General features: G+C 39.9%; 1 protein-coding gene across 2 annotated transcripts in view; it reads right to left on the reverse strand.

Moving 5' to 3' along the window:
* The window catches only part of NCOA7 (nuclear receptor coactivator 7), a 78714-nt gene continuing 54881 nt past the window's right edge, over positions 1–23833 (reverse strand). Inside the window, exons 5-16 of one of the 2 annotated variants that reach the window (XM_058800907.1) lie at positions 23289–23396; positions 22281–22379; positions 21084–21209; positions 18700–18884; positions 16236–17269; positions 14659–14827; positions 8175–8322; positions 4800–4928; positions 4520–4672; positions 3911–4006; positions 3207–3280; positions 1–2285 (exon numbers count right to left, since the gene is read on the reverse strand). In XM_058800907.1, the coding sequence (XP_058656890.1) occupies positions 2150–2285; positions 3207–3280; positions 3911–4006; positions 4520–4672; positions 4800–4928; positions 8175–8322; positions 14659–14827; positions 16236–17269; positions 18700–18884; positions 21084–21209; positions 22281–22379; positions 23289–23396 (2457 nt within the window). In that variant the 3' untranslated portion in view covers positions 1–2149. Of the gene's footprint in view, positions 2286–3206; positions 3281–3910; positions 4007–4519; positions 4673–4799; positions 4929–8174; positions 8323–14658; positions 14828–16235; positions 17303–18699; positions 18885–21083; positions 21210–22280; positions 22380–23288; positions 23397–23833 lie in introns of both variants that reach the window. The other variant, XM_058800906.1, reaches the window with a different exon arrangement.

Below are 23833 nucleotides of genomic sequence, written 5' to 3' on the forward strand. Positions count from 1 at the left end.
TTGTGATAGCACTGCATTACATATATTCAATATTCATAGTTTCAAGGGTCACAGAATTCTGATTGAACAACACTTTTGAATATAGACCACAGCATTTAGATATGCTTTGACAAGGATAATATAATGGAGTAAGTTGTAGGTAGCAAGAGTGAAATGTATGCAAAATGTTGAACTTGGTTTCATTTTGTTTGTTGTGAGGATTTTTTGTTGGGTGTTTGTTTGGTTGGGTTTTTTGAAACTATTAAGTGGCCTTCTGCCACCATTTAAAAGAACAGTGTGGTAGATATTCTGGGTATCTTCAAAGCATTATGCTGTTAACAACTTCCAAAATATTTTAAAGCATTACCAGTAAGAACTTTATTTATGGCTGTAGTGGACCACAAAGAAAGGAAGTGTGAAAAGCTCATGTGCAGCATGTTACAGGCTTACTGTGTATAGCATTGTTTTATTAGACTGTGAAACTTCTGTGCAAGATTAAGATTTAGAAATACTTTTGAACGAAAAGCAATTGGCTTTTTTTTTAATTATTATTTAATCTAGTCAAAAAGGAAAGAGCAGTAACTAAATTGAGTTGTATTACTCAATTAGTAACATTCCAACATTAGATTGTACTGCTTTAATGCACACTACTGTCTCTAAAACTTGCCTTTCTCAGGACAATGAAACACTCAAGTCTAAGGGCAGGACAGCATCCTAATATTAGTTAGGCCTGGATTGTGTAAACGAAACCACAGCTTAATGGCAATGCTGAATTCCCTAGCAAACAGTGAAGACTGCCAGTCCTCTCTCACACTCTCTCCATTCACCAGATGTTTTATAATTTGTAATATATTTTATTTGTAAAATAAATTTTACAAATTTTGTAATATAGAGTCTTTTCAGCTTTGGTGGGGGGGGGAAGTATCTGATAATTTCATTAAAAACAAACAAGAATAATTAGTTGACTGTCAAATCCTAAACCAGACTGCTGCTTGAAGTATTCTTTTAAAGAAAATTATATGTGTAATTATTAGGAAAACAAGTTTTACACTAACATGACCTGGTCTGTTAGGAAAAGAACTTTCTTCTCTAAATCTCAATTGTATTTTGTCCTTAACAAATTCTTCAGTTTGTAGAGAAATGCTCATAAAAGCATAGTGGGTGGCTTATTTTGAACCATTTTGTGATGATACAGAAAAATAGTTCTCTTAGAAATCTCCTTCATAATCAGTCAAATAACACTGAGGCAGGTGCTCAGAGCATGCTATCCCAATTCTGTGGACTGCAGCTGAACTGATGAAGTCTACACCAGGGGGCACTTGCCCAGTGTCTCCATACACTGCCAAAACAGTTATCTATTAACAGGAATGTGACGGCAGAGTTAAGAAGAAGCACTATCCACCTTCTCCCTCATTTCAGGAAAAGAAAATGAAACAGAATTATGCACTCAAGTGTTTCTGCCAGGAAAACAAACCCTCTAATTAGGGTATAATGAAAACCTAATCTCATTTACAAAATAAAAATATAAAAATTAACTTCAGAAATCAAATAAATTGATTCAGAATAAATGCCAATGCATAAGAAACCCACCTCAACAGTAATTATCAAAATGAGATTTGAAACATTGAACAAAAAACTCATAGCTAATACATTTACAAAAAAAATCTACTATACAGTAACAATAAATAAATAATTTTAAAAAACATGTTCCCTTAAGTGCTGTGTACACCTATTTCTGATTCTTTTCCATGGCAAACATTATACTGTAGATTTTGGTAAAGTAACCTTTTATTTTTGGTCAGCATTTGCATGTTGAACATAAATACACATGGAATGTACTAGACAGTTAAAGTTCTTCCACAGGATCTTTTTCACAGTTACATAAGAAGTTTTCAACTTATACATCATGAACATTTTCATAAGCATTGCATCTTCAATGGAAGAGTGCTGAAGAGGAAGTAAAAAACACTTCAGAGTGATCTCGCACTGTTCTGTCTCTTACTGCCTCTCAAAACCAATTCTTTCATTCTTGAGTTGTTTGGTTGGATTTTTTGCGCAGTCATGCTCTGGTACAAACTTGAGGAAAAAGCGTGTAACATTGTGAGGCAGCCTGCACCTTCTGGATAGCTTTAAGTGCCTAATGGATCCAGTCCTTAAGGCAGTCAGTGTTTCACTCAAATGTCCATACTTCTACATCTTGTATTATGAAATCTTCTTTCTTAGTTAAGATGTCATTATTGAAGGTGCTGCAGGAGTTGCTTCGCCCGTGATACAAATCTGCATCTAACCATAAACCAAAGCGGCCACTAAAGGGAAATACAGAACAGATTTGGCGTTAGATGGAACAGTAAAAGCACTGGAAGCTGTATAAACAATCAAAGAAGTGATACAGAGGAATCTAGGTGACTCTGAGGCCAAATGTGAAGAGCTCAGTACTGGCAAAGCACTCTCCAAGAAGCTCATGGAGCTGTTCCCTTGCTTTTGTTTGCAGCAGTGAGCGGGCAGCGTGCAGGACTCTGTGAGTGCCCACAGCCCTGGGCCACACCCAGCTGCTCACACTGCCAGCTGTGGCTATACCAGGGCACAGGCCTTGGGGTCCCTTCTCTGGCTGCTTGGATGTGGACAGACCTTGGGGTCCCTTCCCTGGCTGCTTGGATGTGGGCAGAGCATCTCCTGGTTATCCACTCCTGATGCAAACCATGCCCAGCTGTCCCATGGTGCAACCCCCAAGTAAGCTTTAGTTGGTTGTACAGTCTTAGCCCTTGATTTTATACCTACTGACCTTTGAAACTCATTAACTGATTACGCCCTGTCTGTATCCTTGCTCTGTGCATCAACAGAAAAACAACAGCTTAGTAAGGACCGCTTGATAAACCCTAGAAAGTGATGGCAAAATTGCCATTAGGGATTATCTTCCAGTGACAAACTGCTTCAGCAAGGAGTGATGTATCTACCCAAAACATCTGCTTTTTTTCCTGGCTAAAAGCAACCCCAACTCTGCAACAAACCCTACTTGCCTAACATCAGTCACTCTAAGCAAACAAAATTGCTTTCAGTCTGTAACCGAAATTAGATTGCTGAGGTATCTCTGCTAAACAGCTTACTAAAATTAAGTTCAGCCACTTTACTGCAAAGTTTTTCTTGCACCTACCACTGTCCCTATTTCCATTTAAAATTAAAAAAAAAAAAAGTTGGCAATATGATTTGAAAACCAAACACACACTCACCCTCCACCTCCAAGCTCCAGAGAGGTAGTGTCTCCATTGATGAAGTAAGTGTTTTCTCCACTCCATTTAAATACCTGAGAGGGGAAAAAACATGAACATATTTGGACTGAGGATTCTTGCAATCTCAAACTACTGGGTACCCTCTTAGCAGCTAAGAGGTTTGGTCATCTTTTATCTTTTTCTTCAAAGAGGAAAAGGTAAGGTAGAAAGTAAAAGATCAATATATATTTAAGACTATGAACAAAGCATCCCAATCCTTATTTTAAATGCTGCTTCCCTCTCTAAATCAAGTGGTACCCTGTTAAAAAGGAATAATGTGTTCAATATGGAAAAAGTGCATAAGCTATGAGCAGCAAGGGGTATTTCAGTAGCACTCTTATTTCTCTTTTTTGTGGTCACTGTGATCCTAAGAATGCATGGCATTATATCCTGTTCTTGATATCATTGCCTTCTAAGGTGAGTCTTTGACACTCTTTAAGTCCTTCCTGCTTCACCCTTCAACTCATTTAAAACTCTCTCCTCACACTTACAGACTGTCCTCTCTTCAGATAATTACAGACACTTTTGCTTGAAGTATTGCATTGAAGCAATGAATGATTAACTTCATTCATCAACATCTGGCACCTCTTGTACACTCAAAATCTCATACATGTTTCTGAAGTGGAACCCAAAAATCTTATTTCAGAAAGTGGACACTCACTTACCTTGAAATGTGGACTGAAAGTGTAGAGGAATGTTTCACCAGTGCCATAGTAATGGTCACTAAACCTGAAGGGATGAGTAGCATACGCTCCAAATATCTGTCAGAATAAAATGATTACACGACTTTAAGGGAAAGTGCAGAATTCAAGAGAAAAACCCCCAAAGATGTCAAAATGCTTTCTAATAACGACTAAGCTGATCTTCATGTTAGAAGAACCAACTAGTGAAGCGCATCAGATATGCAGGTATTCCTCCACATCTTCTGTATCCTGCAAGTTAAAGCAGATGACAACCATGGCAGCAGCATTGCTGACTAGCAGCTACTGAAGAATGAGACCCTCCAGAGAGGCATTGCTTGTGACAGCTCCTTAACTGAGATACCTAAGAAAGGTATTTCCAAAGGCACTACTGCACGCACTGCAATTCTAAAACTTTTACTAGTGCTGAAGTTCTTTCCTCTGGTAACTCTAGTTTAGGCAGTAGAAAATATAAAAGAATACACTAATGTCTCATTTTGGTATGACATGACTTCACAGTATGACTAGCATTTCATACTGATCACTTTACAAAGTGCTGCCCTTTCTGCCCCACCCCGAAGAAGCGCTCCTGACCTGGTTGTCCATATCCTTGATGACGAGGAGAACGGGGCTGTCGAGAGCGGCCGATTTGCGGTACAGAGTCTTGAGGCTGGTGCCGTGCTCCAGCGTGCTGTACGCCAGGCGCCACGGGTAGCCCTGCACCCGCGCGGGCAGGCGCCGGGCCAGCTGGGCAGGGGCAGGCAATGAGGGAAATGGTTACACAAGCAGCACAGCCAGTGCCCCAGCCTCTTCCTCGCACTCGACAGAGGCAGCACCACATCTCAGAAGGAAACCTGAGGGCTTTCAGCCATACCTGCTCTATGTGCATGTTCTCCAGAAGAGCGCTGTGATGCTTTAGGATAGGCAAGGTATCGTCATCTTCTTCTTCTTCATAGTAACTGCAAACGCTCTTTCGTCGTTTAGCTTCTTCTACGGTAATGATCTGTGGCAAGAGAACAAGTGTCCAACCTAAAGCACAGCTCTTACACCATCAATCCTCTGTTGAAGACAATTCATCTAAAACTTACTCCTCAGCTGTCACACTGTTTGGAGAAAAAACACCATATGGGATAATTTTATCAAGCACAGGTACCCTTAAGCAAATGGGGAAAATCTTTAGCTGGGGCTCAGTGCCACCATGGCACATAGCAAGCAACAGCAAAAGCTCTGAAATGGAGCTGATGAGAAAGAGAAGGGGAAGCAATGAAGCCTAGCTACAAAACAAACAGGAAACCTTAAACTGTCTTTTCCTTCCGTCAGTGTATCACCACAGTGGTCTTATCTGGGAGCAGGAATTTCAGGATGCAGCTGCAGAGCCCACTGTGCTCTGCTATGTACCTCGCTGCCAATAAGGCTTCCAAAGGGCTTTCATGTTACACACAGATCAAGTTTTGCATAATTCCTCCACGCCTCCACGATCACTGCTAGAACTTGCAGAAGCTGTCAACAGTCAAGACAACTGGGAAGAGATGCCCGGAGGTCCTACACACACCTGGCCCTCAGGCGAGAAAGCAAATGCAATAGACTGACTCCAGGTGTGGACTGAACCACACATCAAAGCACACAAGTTTTGCATGAGGACCAGGGCTGGTGAGGAGCTCTCACAGCCCTAATACCCTCAGTCACACCGGGCATCCCCAGTGGGATGAGAGCTACACATCTACTGCATGCACTCATGTCCAGTCCATGCTCTCCCGCAGATGCCTGGAGCTGAGCAGGGCTCATGGGCTCTGGCACTCCAGTGCAGGGTCAGGAAAAGAGAGGAAGGCAGATCACAAGGCAAAATCCAGCCTGCAGAACAAACACCGCTATGTGTCCCTGCACACCTGAGCAGTTACAGGTATTCCTGCCCATGACAGCAAGAGCTCTACAGCTTCATCCTGACCCTCTAGTCTCTCCTTCTGAGACTGCAGATAATCCTGTGCTGGGAAATTTTTCATACGGTTAATTTCAGGAAAGGTTTGCACTGCAAAATTAGAGTAATTAAAAACAAAACAAAACAAAAATCTGCCCACAACAAACTGCTCAGAAAAAACAATCTTTCTACTTGTATCATTGTTCTTTTTTTTTCACCTTCAGACTGGTTTGCCTTCGCTCCGCATCTCCCAGAACATGATTGTATATTTTTTAATTAACACCTTTTAGACATTAAATCAAAAATACACAACTTTCCTTTTGAGGACTTTCTTTTAGGAACAGTCTCCCCCCCCTTCAGGAGTGGGGGAAAAGTACCAGACAACAGCAAATCAGCCAAGAGGTATCTGTAGCAAAATACAACTCAAGTCACTTAGGGAACCAGAGAAAATCTGTTAACAATTGTAAATTGCAAACTGGGTCCAGAGACAGACAAGCCCCCCTCTTCTCTGCATACACATTTATTCAGTCTCTGAACTGAATATGTGAATGAAGTTCAGTCAACAACTGCAGAAAGAGGCATCTGCAAGATCAGGTATTTGCAGACCACACAAAGGCAGAAATGGATGAAAAGAACTGACCACTACAGAAACTGGATCTACAAAGTATTTCAAAGATTTTATGGGGCTGAGAAAGGAAGCCACCTGAGGTGGAAATGCCCCTCACCTGAGTACAGAGCACGTTTATTACCAGGACAGAAGTTCCATCATCAGAACCACACTGTTCAAATGGGAAATAATTCAACATACCTCTACAAAAGGTTCCTCCTGATCCGGTCTGGCATAGTAAACAATTTGAATATTCAAAGGCATTTGTCTCTGTTTCATCATCTAGCAGTTTATTTTCAGTACCCACTATTCTATCCTTGTTCTAGTGGCAAGAGTTCTCAGCCCCAAGAGTGACAGACAGCTACTGGCCATGGCATGCTGTGATAAAACTGCTTATATACTGCTCTACAATTACAGTTTCTGTTTCCCCGCAAGCGAGAGTGAAACTTTCACTCTCATCATTTCACAGTCATCATGCCCAAATTTGGACTTCATTCAATAGAGATTTCCTGGCAAACCTACTTTAAATTGGTGAAGCTGGAATATATTACAAATAAAAAGACACACCTTTAAAAGCAGTTTCCAGCTTTTCTTCCTTTCAATAAATATCTAAAAAGAACAATGAGAGACAAGCTCCCAGTGTGGCCAGATCTCTCCTACATCTGTCTTTAGATCACTGACTCTCCTTCACTGTGGTTTTATGAAAATGGCACGCAAATAACTGAACAGTAAAATCCAGAGCAATGTATGACTGCATTCAGCTCTAAGCAAAACAAGGATGACAGGTTTTTTGCATTTCAGCTCAAAAAGCACTAACATTGAGAAGCTACAAAACTGTAAAAATATTAGTTCCTTGGGAATAGAAGTTGCTACATTTAAAATGACAGGTCTCACTTCCAAGCTCCATTTTTCAACAGAACATACTGTGAAGATCAAAATGCTGAAACAAACAAAAAAGAGGGTAGTAGAATTTAAAGAAAACAAGTTTATGTTTAGGATGAATCATCAGATAACTTATTTAATCACCATCAAGATATTTCTCACTTTGGAATGTATGTGTCTGTTTCATTTATCCCATATTCTTAGCACAGAAAGTGTTTGAGCATTGAGAAATATGACTTTTAAAACTGTGTGTAAGCTTATTTCCCTTAGAAACTAGGCTTTGTATATAGAAGGAGGAGATAACAAGCATAGGCATGCCAAGTGGTTAAAACAGATTGCAGAAGACCACACATGAAAAAGCCAAAGTCCAATGATAAATTTATCCCACTTACACCCAATATTCAAACAAAACTGCTGTGTGCACCCTAGAAGCAAGGGTCTGGCCTATCACCACACAACAATCCATTTCAACCAGCACACAGGAGCCTGGGTTGATGTTTAGATGCATTATACATTTTGAAGAATTTATTTGTAGCATATAAATACATTAGGAATTTAGCAATGCTGACCACATATTCCTGTGTAGCTTTGCAAAAGACTAATATCACACGGTCAAATTATTTACACAACTTCTGCTGGTTGCACACCAGAGAGCTCCCAGTTGTTTACCTGCTCTTTCTAGGGAGAGAGGAAATGAAGACTGAAGGAATATGAATACATTTGTGAGACAGATAGAAGCCTTAAGGAAACACCATAAAATCCTCAAAAGAACAACTGCTGAGATTCTTAGCAGAGGATGCACACTTGATACGCACACGCTTCAGGCAAAGGCAGAAGGCACTCACCTCCCAGCTTTTAGTAGTGGGCTCACTAAAGAAGTTGTCAATCATGTCAAGCTCCTCCTTTTCCACCACAACAAAACCTTGGTCTTTGGCATCTTTCCCATATATTTCTGGTGACCACTGAACAAAAAATGTGTACAAGTGATCCACCCTGTGAAGAGAGGAGGAGGAGACAACCATTGTTTAGTAGTCCATGAACCCAACACTGTCACGTAGCACAGAGGTTTTGCCCAATGCCAAGGCAGGGACAACTACACAAACAGGATATCCATGTACCTCCAGCCTCCCATACCACACAAGGCAACAGCTCCCTCCACCTGGCAGCCTGAACCACTTCAAGGTTTCTCTGCTTGTATTTTCCTCCTCCCTTTGCTATATGCAAAGCCAAAGAATCATGGTAAAGCAATATGGCTTGTCCAGTCCCACACAATTCATATTAAGAAGTCAAATTGATTGATATTAGATCATAGTCATTAAAGTTAATTCTGTAAAACATTCACTTTACCCATTTAGTTTGACTTCAAGCATGAAACCAGCAATGAGATCACCAGTGAAATCTACACTACAGTTTTAGCTGCCCTTTAAAAGTTATAGAGGCTAGCCACAAAACAATCTTCATTCTCTTAGCATTATGAAAATAAGCTGTTACTGACAGCTTTGCTAATGATATAGTACCAGCAGCACACACTCTTCCATAAAAGTAGTCAGCTCTCAGCCACTGTTTTTAAAACGATATTCCTTGACAACTTCCATAACAAACCACAAAACAATTTCTGAAGAAGGAATTTATGTATTAAGTTAAAATGACCACATGCAATTTCAAACAGGAATACAACAGTGGATCCACTCTACAAGGAGCTAAATTGCCAACAAAAAAATCAGACCCACAGCAAAGAGGGCAGATAGAAAGATAGTAAGTGCTTATGACATCGGATCTTCCTTCAGCTTTTCACTAGGAAGTTACATCCAGCAACTCTTACACCAACAGAAAACAGGAAAAACCTTTTAGAAATAGACATTTCCCCCAACCACCATATTTCAAGTAACTTGGATTTATATGTATGCACAAATAATCTTAAAATACCCTTTCAGCACTATTACAATTTGTTAGGATCACTAGTATAATTCCAGACTTTTTCAAATAAGTCTACAAAAAGAATAAAGAATTTACTTTGCTTCATCATGGAAATAATGAAAAAGGAAAAAAATAGCATTGCTCACAGAGGTTTCAGAAAAAGCAGTCCGATTAGCTCTTTGCTAATTAATTTGAGCTTTAATTGAAAGAGACAACTGACTTGAGCACTGTGTATTTTATATGCAGTAGTCCTACTCTGGAAAGCCATCTACTTAATTCCTACAAATCCCTAAGAAAGGACAATAAAAGTAGTGGTTTCTGCTGTCTGGGTAAGATCAGTTTGAAAGCACATTTATGCAGGTGGATGAAGGAGAGCAGCACATTCATATCTCAGAATCACAGAATGTATTTATGTTTTAAGCCATCTCTGGAAATCATCTAGGCCAGCTTCTGCTTATAGCAGAGCTAACTTCCAATTTAGAGGAGGTTGCAAATTCTTGTCTATTTGAGTTGGAAAATCTCCAACAATGATTCTACAAGTTCTCCATGTCTTCTGGGTTTTTTTTTTCTTTTATCTTATCACTATTTTCTCTGAAGCATGCAGCACATGATCTGAGAAGAGTATGGCGCCATCCAACATTTTCTGTTTCTTGTCCCCTCCCCTCCATTTTTTAACCAATTGCCTAAAAGGAAGAGGGGATTAATGACTACATAAATTGTTTGGCTGTACTTTTTTACTTGAGTCAGCAAGAAGCGAAGCCTTTGTTACTGCAAGGACACACCACTGACATGTTGAGCTTGCTCTCAACTTTCCCAACTCCTTTTCAGCAGAGCTACTCCCCAGGCTGCCTTTCCCCACCTACTGCTGCAGCAACTGCTCCATCCCAGGTGCACAACTTTTCCATTTGCCTTTTCTGAACTTCCTGACATTTCTGTCAGCCTGTTGTGTTGAGGCCTCTCTGAATAGCAGCCCTGCCCTCCAATTATGAGCACTCCAAATTTTGTGTCATTCCCTAAAATCACAGAGGTGTGTTCTGTCTCAACATCCATGTCACCACTGAAGACATTAAGCAGTATCAGTCCCCAAGAATACCACTTGTACCTCATTGCCACTCAGACCAACTACCTTTGAGCCCAATGGTCCAGTCAATTTTACAACCACCTGTAACCTGCCTGTCCAGGTCATATCTTACCACTTTGGCTACAAGGATACTATGGAAGATTGTGTTGAAAGCCTTAGTAACGTGATGGTATCAATCCCTTGCTCTCTCCTTGCTCAAGGAGCTAGCAATCTCAAACAGAAAAGTTATTTGTTCAGTAGAAAAGCAATTTGCCCTTGGTAAATATATGACAGCTGATCCTGATCACTTCTTTCCCTCTGTGTGCTTGGAAATGGTGTCTGTAAGGACTTGCTTCCCAGGGACTGAGATGAAGCTGACTGCCCTGTGCTCCTACAGATACTTCCTTGATTTTTCTGACAATGGTTGCAGCGTTTGTCTTTCCAATTATTAAGGAACACTCCCCCTCAACACAACCTTTCAAAAGATGATAGAAAGCAGCTTTGTAATAACACCAACCAACTTCCTCAATATACTCAGAACGTTTCCTGTTAGGCCCCATGGACTTGTATATGCTCAGTTTATTTAAGTAGTACATAGCTAAGTTTTCCTCTGCAACGGACAGTTGATAAATCCAGACAGTCCAGATTTAAAAAGCAGCAGCATGAAATAGAAATAGGTGATTACAGAGGTGATGTCATTCTGAAAAGGGATGCTCTGCTAATAAAATCCTAACATTATGCTACCGTGGTATTTCCAAGCTACCAAATGTAAAACACTTGATCCAATTTTTAAATTGAAAAGCCACTTCTTGAGGAACTTTCTTACAGTCAACTAGACAGCTGTGAGAAAATTTATCCTAGAACTCAATAGCTGTTTTGGGGATCACATGCTTATGCGTGAATCATGCACTAAAAGAGACATCAATAAAACAAAGTACTTAGAAAAAGACTACTATAGAAACCTGAAGTTAGTAACTCCAGAAAGAAAATATTCAAAAGGCTCTAAGTCCAGCCACTGCTCCTGAGCCAGAGAAAGACAATAATCCAGAAGTATTCTATGACTTTTTTATAAATGTGCTTGACTAAATGATGATTCTTCTCAAATCTTGAGCACTGAGGTATTGTAAGCCCTCATATGCTTTTATGAGCTTATAGAGACTTCTATGAGTCCTCATTCTAAGACATTAAACTATAGATACAAACAAGTTTTCATAAATTTTCTCTGTACAGTTTGATATCTTATTATCAGGAGTCTAGCAGTATTCTCCTTATAAAAGGCTAATTTAAAGGGATTCTACGTCTAGCAAAAAAGTGGATGCCCTCTCAGCAGCACGATCTCAGTGCAGTGTCTTTTATATCAACTTCAGTGCAAATTATATATTCATAAAACAAACATGTTTGCAGAATTTACACTGGAAATTTAAACAGATTTACTTCTTGAATGAGGAACTAGTTAATGCTATTACTTACATGCAAAGAAATTCTACATTACTATCTGTGTCTCTGTGCAAGGCATTTTCTTGTAAAAGGTCTTCAGGAAATGTGTGACCTATTTACTGAGCTACTGCTACTCAAAATTCATTAGGGTGGGAAACCACACACCACTTAAACATAAATCCACATAGTAAGAGCACACACAGACTTACCCTCTAATGCTGTAAGCTATACCCATTGCAAAACTTCCCAGCAAAACAGTCAATCTCTATTTGTGTCCAAAAGCATGGGTGCCCCTCTGCTCAGCTGAACCTGGCCAGAAGCTGCCCTAGGCTGAGTAATCTGTATATAAGGCAACTCAAGATGCCCAGCATCCCCTCTGCATGCTGTGGTGAGCCCTGCTGTGACCAAGCAGGCAGCACAAAGCAGAGCTGCAGACACTGATTAACTCAGCCACAGCGTGCTGGCCATGGGCCGATGTGTGCCAGGACACACTCGGTGCCTGGGAAGCCACACATGGAGAGAGAGCACCTACAGCAAATGAGACAGAAGATTTAGTGCCTTTATAAAGAATACCAGCCTAAAAGTCTTCTTTCTGTATTCATAAAGTTTCCAGAGGCTTCCAACAAAAAAATATATATAAAAATACTGGGCCCAGAAAGTAGCTGGAGCTACTGGAGCTGGCATGTGGAAGAGCAGCTCTGCTGGGAGCTGTGGCTGTGGGACCAGGCTGAAGTTGGAGCCATTTTCACAACTGATGACAGAAGCTGCTTTAACAGCAAACACTATGACCATGGAAAAAAATGTAACTAAAAGCAAATCAGAGGAAGATTTAACTTACACTAAATATAGGCATACAGACCAATTTTTTCACAATTTCACTCCAAATTTGGACTTTTTTTTTTATTTTGCTTTGGTTTTTTTTTTTAATTACTACAAAACATTAAGATGCTGCACAAGCTACTGTGACTAGACTGGAGAAAGTGTTTTATTTATGGCTGCCTTGTGGCTAACAAGATGAGCGTTATTCTTGATATTTTCACACATGAATATAAACTGCATTTCAAGTAGTTTTAGACTTAGTTCACTATCTCCTATTTTGTCCAAAATACATGGCAAAGCTATCCCAAACCTACTGTTCATGGCACTCCCAAGATGCAACACAAGGTTTATATTCTACACAATACTGATTCAAGAATACTCCCAGAAGGTAGGAAGTGTTGTGTTTTGCTTTGGGAAAGCATCCAAGGGCTTGGAGAAAACACCATCTTGTTCCAGAGGCACAGACATGCCTGGCATTAACACAAAGGTGTGGGTCTCATGATTAATTTCTGCTCCAAGTTCTACTTGATCTGTCATGCAAATCTGGGGTGTTAAAACAGGCATGAATAGCACTAAAAAGACTCAAACTTACAACCCACCATTCAGCACTACTTTTGATCAAGATCCAAACAGCAGCCCTGACATCAAAGATCTGGTATGTCAGCCAGCATGGCCAGGTGCTGCTGCAGCAGCTCACTGCAGAAGTTACTTTTTTCTCATTATAAAAACTGAAGTACAAACCAGTTGTCAACACTTCAGTTTATAAATGGATTAGGTCTGCTCCCCATTCAGAAAGTTTCTGCTCATAAAAGGACAAGCAGCAAAGCTGTTTTCCAAGTCTGTGGTTAGAAGCTTGACATACTTACCTGTTACACACAGAAGTGATTAGATATGATCTCAGGCAGCTCAGCAGCTTTATTCACTGTTAGCTGCACTATCCCCAAAGCACTAACTGACCTTGTGTTGTATTTCAGCATCACTCCAACTCATCACTCCAGCTCCCTGAAGTATTTACTCAAACTTCAACCCAGAATTTTCTGAACCCACCCTTTTGCAATCCCTCAGAAGCCAAGGACTGGGATCCACAGATAGCAAGCACACCAAAAGCCATCCAGCTCCTCTCCCAAGGACCACATTCCAGCTGGATTAAACTCTCCCTCTCCTCCAGGAAGAGTTCCAAGACAGCAACTTCCACACTACTACAGACAATCAAAACACTCCTTTTCAAATCACAAAAAATATAAACACTTAAATCAACACACATGATACACATTTGGAATTAAAATTATTAAGTAAAAATTATTTTGAAAAAATTGACTGCATCTGAAAGAGACATCTCTGAGACAGATCACAAGTTCAGATTCCTCCTTCCTGGCTTCTAATTTACCAGAATCACTGATTTTGGTTCAACAGACCAGAGAATTGCTCTAGTTGCCTTCTGTCAACAAAAGAATCACATTTGATTTTTCACAGCCTGTGAAAATTCTTGGGTGATTTATGTCGAAGATCATAGACTTCCACTTCTCTAGTTTGTTGGTTTGTTTTTTCTAGAGTACTATTTATGCATTAATACATACCTATAGGAAAACATTTGTGTTCCTCAATTTTACTGCAAAGGGACTATTTTTAATGGGACAAAAGACAGAAATCCTCACACCTGTTTAGTTAGGAGTGTCTCCCTTTTCCCACATGATTCCCTTTGCTCATGTGAAATACTTATTTTTTTTAGCAGTGACACCTTAGTAGATTCCACGCCCCTCCAGCCACTGCTCCCTTTCCCCCACTTCCTAGACTACAGCAGAAACCCTGATCATCTCCCAGTTCTTTTCATATGTTAGCTGCATATATATCCCTCTTTCCATCTTCCAGTGGCACCTGAGGCCTTTTTCATTCCCACTGAGAGCCATATTAGACTATATTAGCAAGAAACATTGCTTTATGTCACTGGCATGCAATGAAATGAGGGCACCCTTCAGCATCCCTGCTGCACTTCACAACTTGGGCCATGTAGGCAATGTAAGATTCAGCTCTAGAAAGCACTTCACATTTAAAAAGTAACAAACAGACATTTCTGTGCTGACAGGAGTGCAGCTTACCTTTCCCGAGGAACAGCAAACCAGTACTCAGGTTGCTTTATCTTTTTGCTGTACTGCTGAGACATGGTTGTGCTCTGAGACACAAAGGACTTTCTCATGGGCTTGCCTACTTTAATGCACAGAAACATTGGAGGAGTCTTGCTCTTCTCCTCTTTTGAAGGAAGCATATCTGAACAAGACACAAAACAAACAGTCTGCTTATGTGAAAGCACAAATGCTGCAGCTGATAAAACACTGACAAAGATTAACAATCTTGTGCAAAGGAACACTCAGAGGCACCATACACAGAATTACACCTGACTTCAACAGCACAGCTGGTTTAGTAAAACCACATTCATCCTAAACTGAGGCCATTTATTCCCACTTTTTCACAGTCTGTTCCCCCTCAGCTGTACAGCTGTGTACAGAACAGCCCTGTAAAGAAATGGGTAAGATGACCAGGCCGAGTGCTGCCTGCAACACAAGGCAGGCAAAGGGGACATGTCAGGGTCCAAAAAACCTATCCAGGCTGAAGGGCAATCCTGCATGCACACACGCACGCACACAAAAAGCTCAATCAGTTTCTCAACTCTGTCAGCCACACAGCCACACCAGCACCTTTTATCTGCACAAGACAAGGCCAAGCCTAGAAGCAGTTCAGGCTCCTTAAATTGCTAGTGTGATAAAAAAAAAACTTGCTTAATTAAGTACAGCTTCAGTCACACTGAAGTTTCCTTGTTTCAGCAGTACACATACAGCCAAATACCACCAGCAGAAACCCTTATGAAAAAAAAAGAAAAAATCATTTTAAGACCAACTATTCTTAAAATAGAGACTTCCACTTTATTCATCCCCCACCACCTCATCTGACTCAAGGGTATGTCCACTGGTTCATTAAATTACCCAGAGAGGAGCATCAATGCTCCAGGACAGACTACTGCTCAGAGGCACTGGGCTGCCATAGAAATGGCTAATATGTGTGCACACGCTCTGAACGGAGATTGCATTCTGGTATCTACTCTCCTGGAACAGCCTGAATTATTTCTGATAATGCAGTGATCAATCAGGAGAAAACTGACCACTCAGTAGGACTATACATGTATTCCTATTTATCACTTTTTTAAGGGTTTCCATAGCATGAGAGACACCAGACACATGCAAATATTGTCAAGAATACTTCAGTGCCCCCCTTCACAGCAATGCTCTACTACTTTGGATACTATCGGAAACAAAACTGACAGACTTCAATGAGCCAACAGTGGTTACCAATACCAACAGTGAAAATTCCTAGGCCATGAAGTGTCCCTGCCAATACTGAAACTAGATGACATTTCACTATCCTTCTTAAAGCCAGCAAACAGAAGTCCAGATTGTATAAGCAGTGATCACTGAATGTGGAGAGAGCACACAAGCTACTTATCAAACAACAAGCATTGAGAACTTGAAAATAGCAGGTTATATAAAATTGAAATACACAAGGAGTAAAAAAGAGACCAGGTATTACAGAAAGAAGAAATTTAGAGAAGGCTGTCAATTCAAAGGTTACCGTCATAATGCTGTCCAAGTCTCAGAGGAAACAAGGATAACCATAGACCTACCTTCAATTGGCACTTGAATTTTCTGCAGCAGCCACAGTCTGATTTCTGATTGATTGTCTAACTGTGTTTCTTGACAGGTCTTGTCTACAGCTGGTACTAATGAAGAGTCCACAGACTCTTTCAGATCCTTTTCCTCTGCTGCTGCTGAGCTGATTTCTAATGAAGGTCCTTTCCTTTCAACACAGCAGGAACCAAGCTCCATACTTTTAACTGTATGGACTTCATTAGCTTGGGACTTTGAACAGCTAAGTGTAAGGTCTATGCCAATTGCTTTATTGTTTTCACCTTTCTGGATTTCAGCCTTGTGTAAGTCTTCAGATGACTGAGACCCATTTCCATCTTTATTGAGGTAAAATTCAATAAGTTTATCTTTCTCTAGCTCTTTCTTTGTGTCCAATTCAGTCTCCACCTTACCTGTTGGGGTACTGACACATTTGTTTACTTCTGGAATAACATCTTGCTTTTCACACAGCTCTAAGTCTAAGTCAGCTTTAGGTTCAACACTGTCCTTTTTTTCCAAGGAATCAACTGTCAAGTGCTCCTGGACTTCTGTAGTAGGTTTGGTTACCTGCTGCTTAGTTCTCCCCAAGTCCCTGGGGTCAGCCAGCAAGCCTTCCATTACTGAGATTTTCCTGTCCAACCCTTTATCCATACAAGATGATGTCTTTTCCAGGTCAGTGAACTCATCTTCTCCTTTTCCTAGAAGGGATTTTTCTTTGGTTTTGGTATCTGAAGCATTTTTTTCCCTGGAAGGGTCCTTGGTACATGCATCTGCATCAAACTTTTCCAAATGGTCAGTGGCAGTGATGTTGTTGGGAAACTCCAGAGACTTTGATTTGATTGAGCCCGTACTCTCCGATGACTGAAGAACTTCAAAATCAGCAGACTTTTCCTTATCTGAAGGCTTTATCTGTTTGGCACCCAGAGCAACAGATGCATCCCCACTCTGCTGCCTCTTTTCCTTGCTAAGGGATTTGAATTTGCTGAAAGGATTGATATCTTTCTCAGAGGACAGGTCTTCCCATTCTCCTGGCCTGTACAGAGGACAAAGATCCTTTGGTATGTCACTGTCAGGGGAAATGATGGATGTACATACGATGTTAAAAGCAAAATGGAAATGGAAAAAAATATGAAAATAAAAACTAAACATCAAATTAACTTAAACCATGAAACTCATTGAAAAATAACTTTCTCCAAAATAAACATACAGTACTTGAAATAAGTGACTTTAAAGACAATGGAGGAAAATGCTGAAAGTGTAATACCAAAATAAAATGAGTAAAGCACTTGGCAGAATATGCCATGAGGGTGAAGAAATGTAACACATGTAATAAGAATGTGCAAGTCATCAGAAGGTCCATAACAAAAAAACACAGGACATGTATTTAGCTGCTGGAATTTAATTCAAATCCTGTTAATATTGTAATTTCCCATACCTGACAATGAGTCAACATCTACAACCATCCATGCCTCCCTGTCAGTACAATGCATTTTTGAGAAGAAAAAAATCGGAGATAAGCTGTGTCCTGTTTGAACACGTTTACTGCAGAACAGTAACAGGCAACGCAGTTATTAGCTTTCTTCTATTTGTCTCCATTATTCAAACATACTGTTTGAATGCAGGCTTCCCTAAACATTTCTTTTTAAAGCAGGACAATCATAAAATATTTCAAAATGAAAAATTCTGAATAAACGTATCAGCATAAAACTTCAGCTCTTTGTTACTGCTAAAACTCTGAGGAGAATCAGACAACAAGATCCTCATCACTTAAAAATTACTAAGAAGTTATTAAATATTCCAGAAATGAGTGTACCAAGTATCTGGAAAGTTTTTCTTGAAATGAGAAATTCAATGAATTTCACTGTTCAAACAGGTATTGCCTGTAAGAACAAAATCCTGCTTAGAACAAATAGATAAGAAGTGCCTTGTTTGTGCATAAATGAAAGCAGCCCACCCTAGAAAGTCTATAATGTATTATAGATTATAACTATCGATGCATTTCTGGTTCTGAGATAGAAGTATTCCACAGTATGGTGTTTCTGTAAGTCCTGAAGATGGTAGCTATGGTGGTGTTACCTTCAAAAGTTTCAAATACTCCTCTGAGAACAGTCCTGGTAACACAGTAATGGTCAAAATCTAAACCTCTTCACATCCACTGAAAGGGCCCCAGAGACAGGTCAGTGCCACAGCCCGAGTGTGGCATATTACGAATGCTTTTATTAATTACTGCAAAGGAGTCTTTGCACTTGGGTTCTCATGTTTGTCACCCATTTGTGTTTAATGTCGCTTTAGTGTTCTAAAGAGAGAATTGTTCTGAAGAACAACACAAGTGAATCATTCCTTAGCCAGCACTTCACTCTGTTGCACTGAAACTCTTCCCCTCCATTCCCCCATTCCCCAGCCCTTTTCCATGACCCTTACTGAAAATCTGCAAATGTAAGTTCAGGGAAGAACACTCCTTACGATGGCAATGCATCTTTAATCTTCATGTGAGAGATGTCATTGTAGAGAGCTATGGAGACAACCTCCTCCATGGGGCAGATGAGCCCATACTCCTCACAGCCATTCTCAATCACCAGAGGATCAGACTTATGTGGGTCAAACATGATATTGTTTGGAGTTACTATCATGACTCCTCCAACGACGCCCTAAAACAGGAGAAGAAAGAGTCAGCACATCACATGTAATGCACTTATCACTGGGTGCTGGATTTTAGGCTACTATCCTCAAAAGCAAAACCACTTCCCTCCTTCTTTATATTGTGTCGTGTAGTGTTTGATAGCAAAATACTTTGCTTTCCAATACTTTGCATCAAGTCAGACATTATAAGGAGAGAAAAAAAAATTCTTAGTAACATCCAAGTTCCTGGCTGAGGAGGAAGAACATCTGACCTATTCAACTTTCAGTGCTGACTGCTATAAGCTAAAAATGTGATTGTTAATCAATCTCAAAACAAATTAGTGGATTTATTTTTTAAAATCTACATAGCATTTTATTCTGGATGCAGCTACTTTCATTTGATCCATGAATTTACATGCAACCAACACACTTGTATGCAGTTTTACTTATGGAAAAATCCAGGTTACTATGCCAAGCTAACATCAGAGGTCCCCTTGATCTACTTTCCCAGAGGTACACCCAAAAAGCTTCTCCATACAGGGATCTGGTATGAAGCTTCTTCCCACAGAAGCTAGAAACAACCTAGAAACAGCTCCTATGACTGGTCCAGGCATATTCTGCACAGCTGCAGAGGACTCATTTAATTTTTCAAAATGTGCTCTAGCAATGGATTTGATAAAATGCTGCTGCATCAGCCATTACTCATCATCAATCCATGGCAACTGACCATCTTCCAAGGTTTAGAAGGAAGATTGCCACTGTCTCGCTTCTGCACCGTCTCCTCCACGTGAAGTACAAAATTCACCAGACTAACTCAGAATCTGTTTGTAAATCATGACATCTGACAAATGAGAGACAGAGATCAACTGGAATGGCCCACACTGCAGGTACTATTAATTATATGAGGTCATCTGCAAGGCAAGCCAAGGAAGGCTCATAAATACACAGGTAAAAGACCACAAGCTTGGTTTGTGGGGCTTTTTTTAAAGCAGTTAAGATATCAGGCTGATGGCTTGGCAGTGGCAAATGAGCACATGAATGTCTGCTCCTTTATAAAGCAAAGTCTATTTGTATTCCCATTCACTTCTCCTGTATGACTCGCTCCTCAAGCTTGGTTTGTGTTTGGATGACAGAATGAAAACAAGTGCAGAGGCTTCTCCCAGAAGTCACAATAGAATACATCAGCAGGATGTACTTCTCACCCAGCCACTGCAGGAAGCCAGGCAACAAGGGATTTCAGCTAAACTGGCAAAGAATCCATCTCATTTTTGATTGCTCTGGCTGAAAATTACTTTTTTCATCCTGCAGCCATAAATCTGTAATTGGCAATCTGTATCCCCTGCATCTAACAAGCATCACATAGCAAGTGACAGTACTGCCCTAATTTACATGCCAGACATCACGCTGTCCTCTATTACATTCTACAAAATGCAGACTGTAAAACTGCAGTTGATAAATACAGCCTACATCCACTCAATGCAAAAGAAGCCAGAAACCCTAGGTATAAACACATCCATCTTACAAAAGTCAGGGCTAGGGGGAAAAAAATGTTGCAACTACAATGATTAGCATCTCCAGTGTTATAAATTCCAGAGAACTTGAAAACCCAAACACGCAGACAGCTAACTGAAGCCAGAGTCAACAGGGACAGATATGTCAAAGTAGGCAGTTCAGGAAGAAGTGTCTTGCAACCTTGAGAAAAGGGCTAAAATACTACCCAAGCTCTGTGCTTCTAAAACACTTGCTGTAATTTAGGATTACAGTCCTGGCCTATGTTACAAGAAACAGAAAGAAAAGACTGTATAATGGAATATTCATTCTTTTATTAGGCTTGCACAACATTCATTAGCAAGTGCAGAAGCAACATAAACATATTTGGAAACGCTGCTCTGGAAACAGTTAAAATTTATCTTCATGTCATAAATGAAATAGACTGGCATGTACTCATTTTATAAAGCTGTTGCTCAATTTGATGGAACTGGACCACTAATCCAGACATGTTTTAACTCTGAAGTGCAGTTCTCTCTGTGTATCTAGCAACACTCAAGCAAAAGAACAAAATTATACAGCATATTATCACAGTACCAACAAACGCAACAGTAATAGATAAAGCCAACATCACTTTTACATTCTTTAAAAACATTAAGCAGATTTGACTCCCCCAGTATTCATCTCTCACTTATCCAAAGATAATCTCAAACAATGCCCAAAAATCAGGTTCCACCTACCTTACCATCTGTGAAGTAACGACAATTCATTTTTAAAAATTTGACAACCACAGGCTCATCCTCTTCTGAAGTAGAGGAAAGGACTCTCTCCACTGGTTTGAAAGCCTTTCTTGCCAAATCAGCATCCTTAGAAAAGAAAAAGTTCAGTGCAGAGCAACAGGACAAGAATCATATACTTCTAGATTTTTGAAAACTAAAAGGCCAGTTTTAAACAATTATTTTCTGTTTGCATAAGGAAGAAAAGCAATGGTCATGTATGTAAGTATATATGTACACTTCCTACAGTGTCCTGTATTGAAAAAAAAAAACAACAAACCCACCCTTGTAACCTTACAAGAAACTCCATACAAATAACAGGCAAGAAATTAAAAAACATCAAGGCAGGTCAATTCACCAAAATTCAATTACACATCTCAGTAGGAGAGGGCCTGCCCTGACACATCATCTACACTGAAGACCTCTGCTCACAGAGCACTGGTGTGATTCCCCATGCAGATGGCACAGGGGTAAGGTTAAACACAATTATTCACTCCAAGCTTCTCTTCACTTTGGATTAGTGATGTATTTGAAATGACTAATTACTTTCATCTATGACTAATCACTTTCATCTCAGCAGATGTTAAAGATGTTGAAGGCAGCTAAACTGCCTAAAGGTACTATCTAAAAATCATCATGGCCAATCACCCTTCTAAAGAAAATGAAAGATCAGCTATGCCAAGACCTTTTACAAAAATTAAATCCAGCAGTCTTGTCTAAAGACAAGTTTGTATATGGGTACCACTACAATTTAACTAGAAAGAAACTGACTGCTCAGACTAAACCAACAGCCTCCCTGTTCAAGGATGCCAGTGCAGGATCAAGGATCTGGACTACAGAGCAGCATAAAAATCTCCAGTAGGAAACACTACATAATGTTTCATATTTAGCTTTCCATTCTTTAAAGATTGTGTACTACACTATTTTAGTAGTTTTGATAGACTTAGGGCCCAACTGAACCTGTAATGTGTTTCCACAAGCAGAATTCCCTTAATATGGAGTATTTTTAAGACAATGGTAAATTTTGTAGTACAGCAAACTAATTTAATGCAAGACACTACACACAATGCCTGTAAACTCAAAAAACACAGCCTTGTTTCTCAGCTTCAGAATCAGAAAATATTTTGAGAGTTTAAGACCAGTGAAGCATGTCTGACTTACAGGGAGTTTATCATATTCAGCATCTGATGATGAAGGAGAAACAGGAGCACCAGGACTAGAAGACAGCCTCCCAGCACTTGTATCTGGCACAAAGAGAATCTAAATACAAACAGGCATTTCAAAACAGTGAAGCAAAAGCTTTAAAAGGTTATTAACTATGTTATATTAGAAAGACAACACAATACTGATCACTCATATCTGCAATGTACACCTTAAAAACATTCAGAAAAATTAAACTAATTTCCTTATTCCAGCTTTTGTCTGCTGGGTATTCTTAGGCAAGTCACACCATCTCTCTGTGCCTCAGTTTCCTTATCTGCAAATCAAGACACTTCAACCTCTGCATGGCTGTGAAGCAGAAGTAGAGACCTGCTGTTTATGAACCAAGTGTTATTCTCCACACCTGCATTTCCAGTCCCGGAAATTTCAGGATTTAGGACTCTCCTAAAAAGTCTCGCTTCATTTATTTCTCATCTTACAGGAGACTGACTCATACCCAACATAATGGCACAAAGGCATTTCAATTTCTGTCTCTAATTCTTTAATGCATTATAGATTGCATTTATCCAGACTTCCCAATAATCCAACTCCTTCACAACAGCTGTATTATCTTCTTGAGCTTCAGAGTCATCTTTAGGCTATAGTGACAGTACATAAATAACAAGTCAGATATGGCAATTACAAAGATTTCCCATCACACCAATTCTAAGAAATAATCTACTGAGTTTCCCTTTAAGGGAGGGCTTTAAATTAGCATCCATTATCCTTGTATCCAAGTACCTAAAATATACATGTAAGTAGTAAAAAACTTCTAAATACATAGCAAATAGTTATGTTTCAGATATTAAAAAAACCCCAAATAAATAAAAGATTTACCTGGCCTGGCACAATTGTCTATGTGAAAAGCTTATTGAGCTCCACCAGCTTGTTTGGGGTGACGTTGAACTTCAATGCTATGCTGTTTATGTTTCAGATATTAAAAAAACCCCAAATAAATAAAAGATTTACCTGGCCTGGCACAATTGTCTGTGTGAAAAGCTTATTGAGCTCCACCAGCTTGTTTGGGGTGACGTTGAACTTCAATGCTATGCTGTTTATGGTGTCCTGATTTCCAGCCTGAAGAAAGAGTTGGTGACTAAGATACCATATTGAACACAGCACCACACATGAACTAAACTCATTTAGCAGACTGTTTGCAGGGATAGACTTGACAGACATCTATTTAATAGCTTAGGTGATAAGCCAGTATCAAAAAAAAAAAAAAGGACAGAAATATTCTTTCACAATATACAGTAGAAAAAATGTAGAGGTGTTACAGATGTCCCTCTCCTCTTCTCTTAAAACTTTAAAGCAGCACATCTGTATTTACAACTGGTCTGGCAAGGGGTAAGAGGTCATACACTGCAAAGTTCACTACATCTCCAGCAGCGACAGCACGTCAGCATTTCTGCAGCTCCCAGCTGGGACACCACCTCCCACAGAGGCTCTGCGTGGTAGAGGGGAATGCACTGAGCGACCTGAGGGCTCACACACAGAGCAGAGCTAGCACACTG

This window comes from Ammospiza caudacuta, chromosome 3 (genome assembly GCF_027887145.1).
Source record: "Ammospiza caudacuta isolate bAmmCau1 chromosome 3, bAmmCau1.pri, whole genome shotgun sequence".
Classification (NCBI taxonomy): domain Eukaryota; kingdom Metazoa; phylum Chordata; class Aves; order Passeriformes; family Passerellidae; genus Ammospiza; species Ammospiza caudacuta.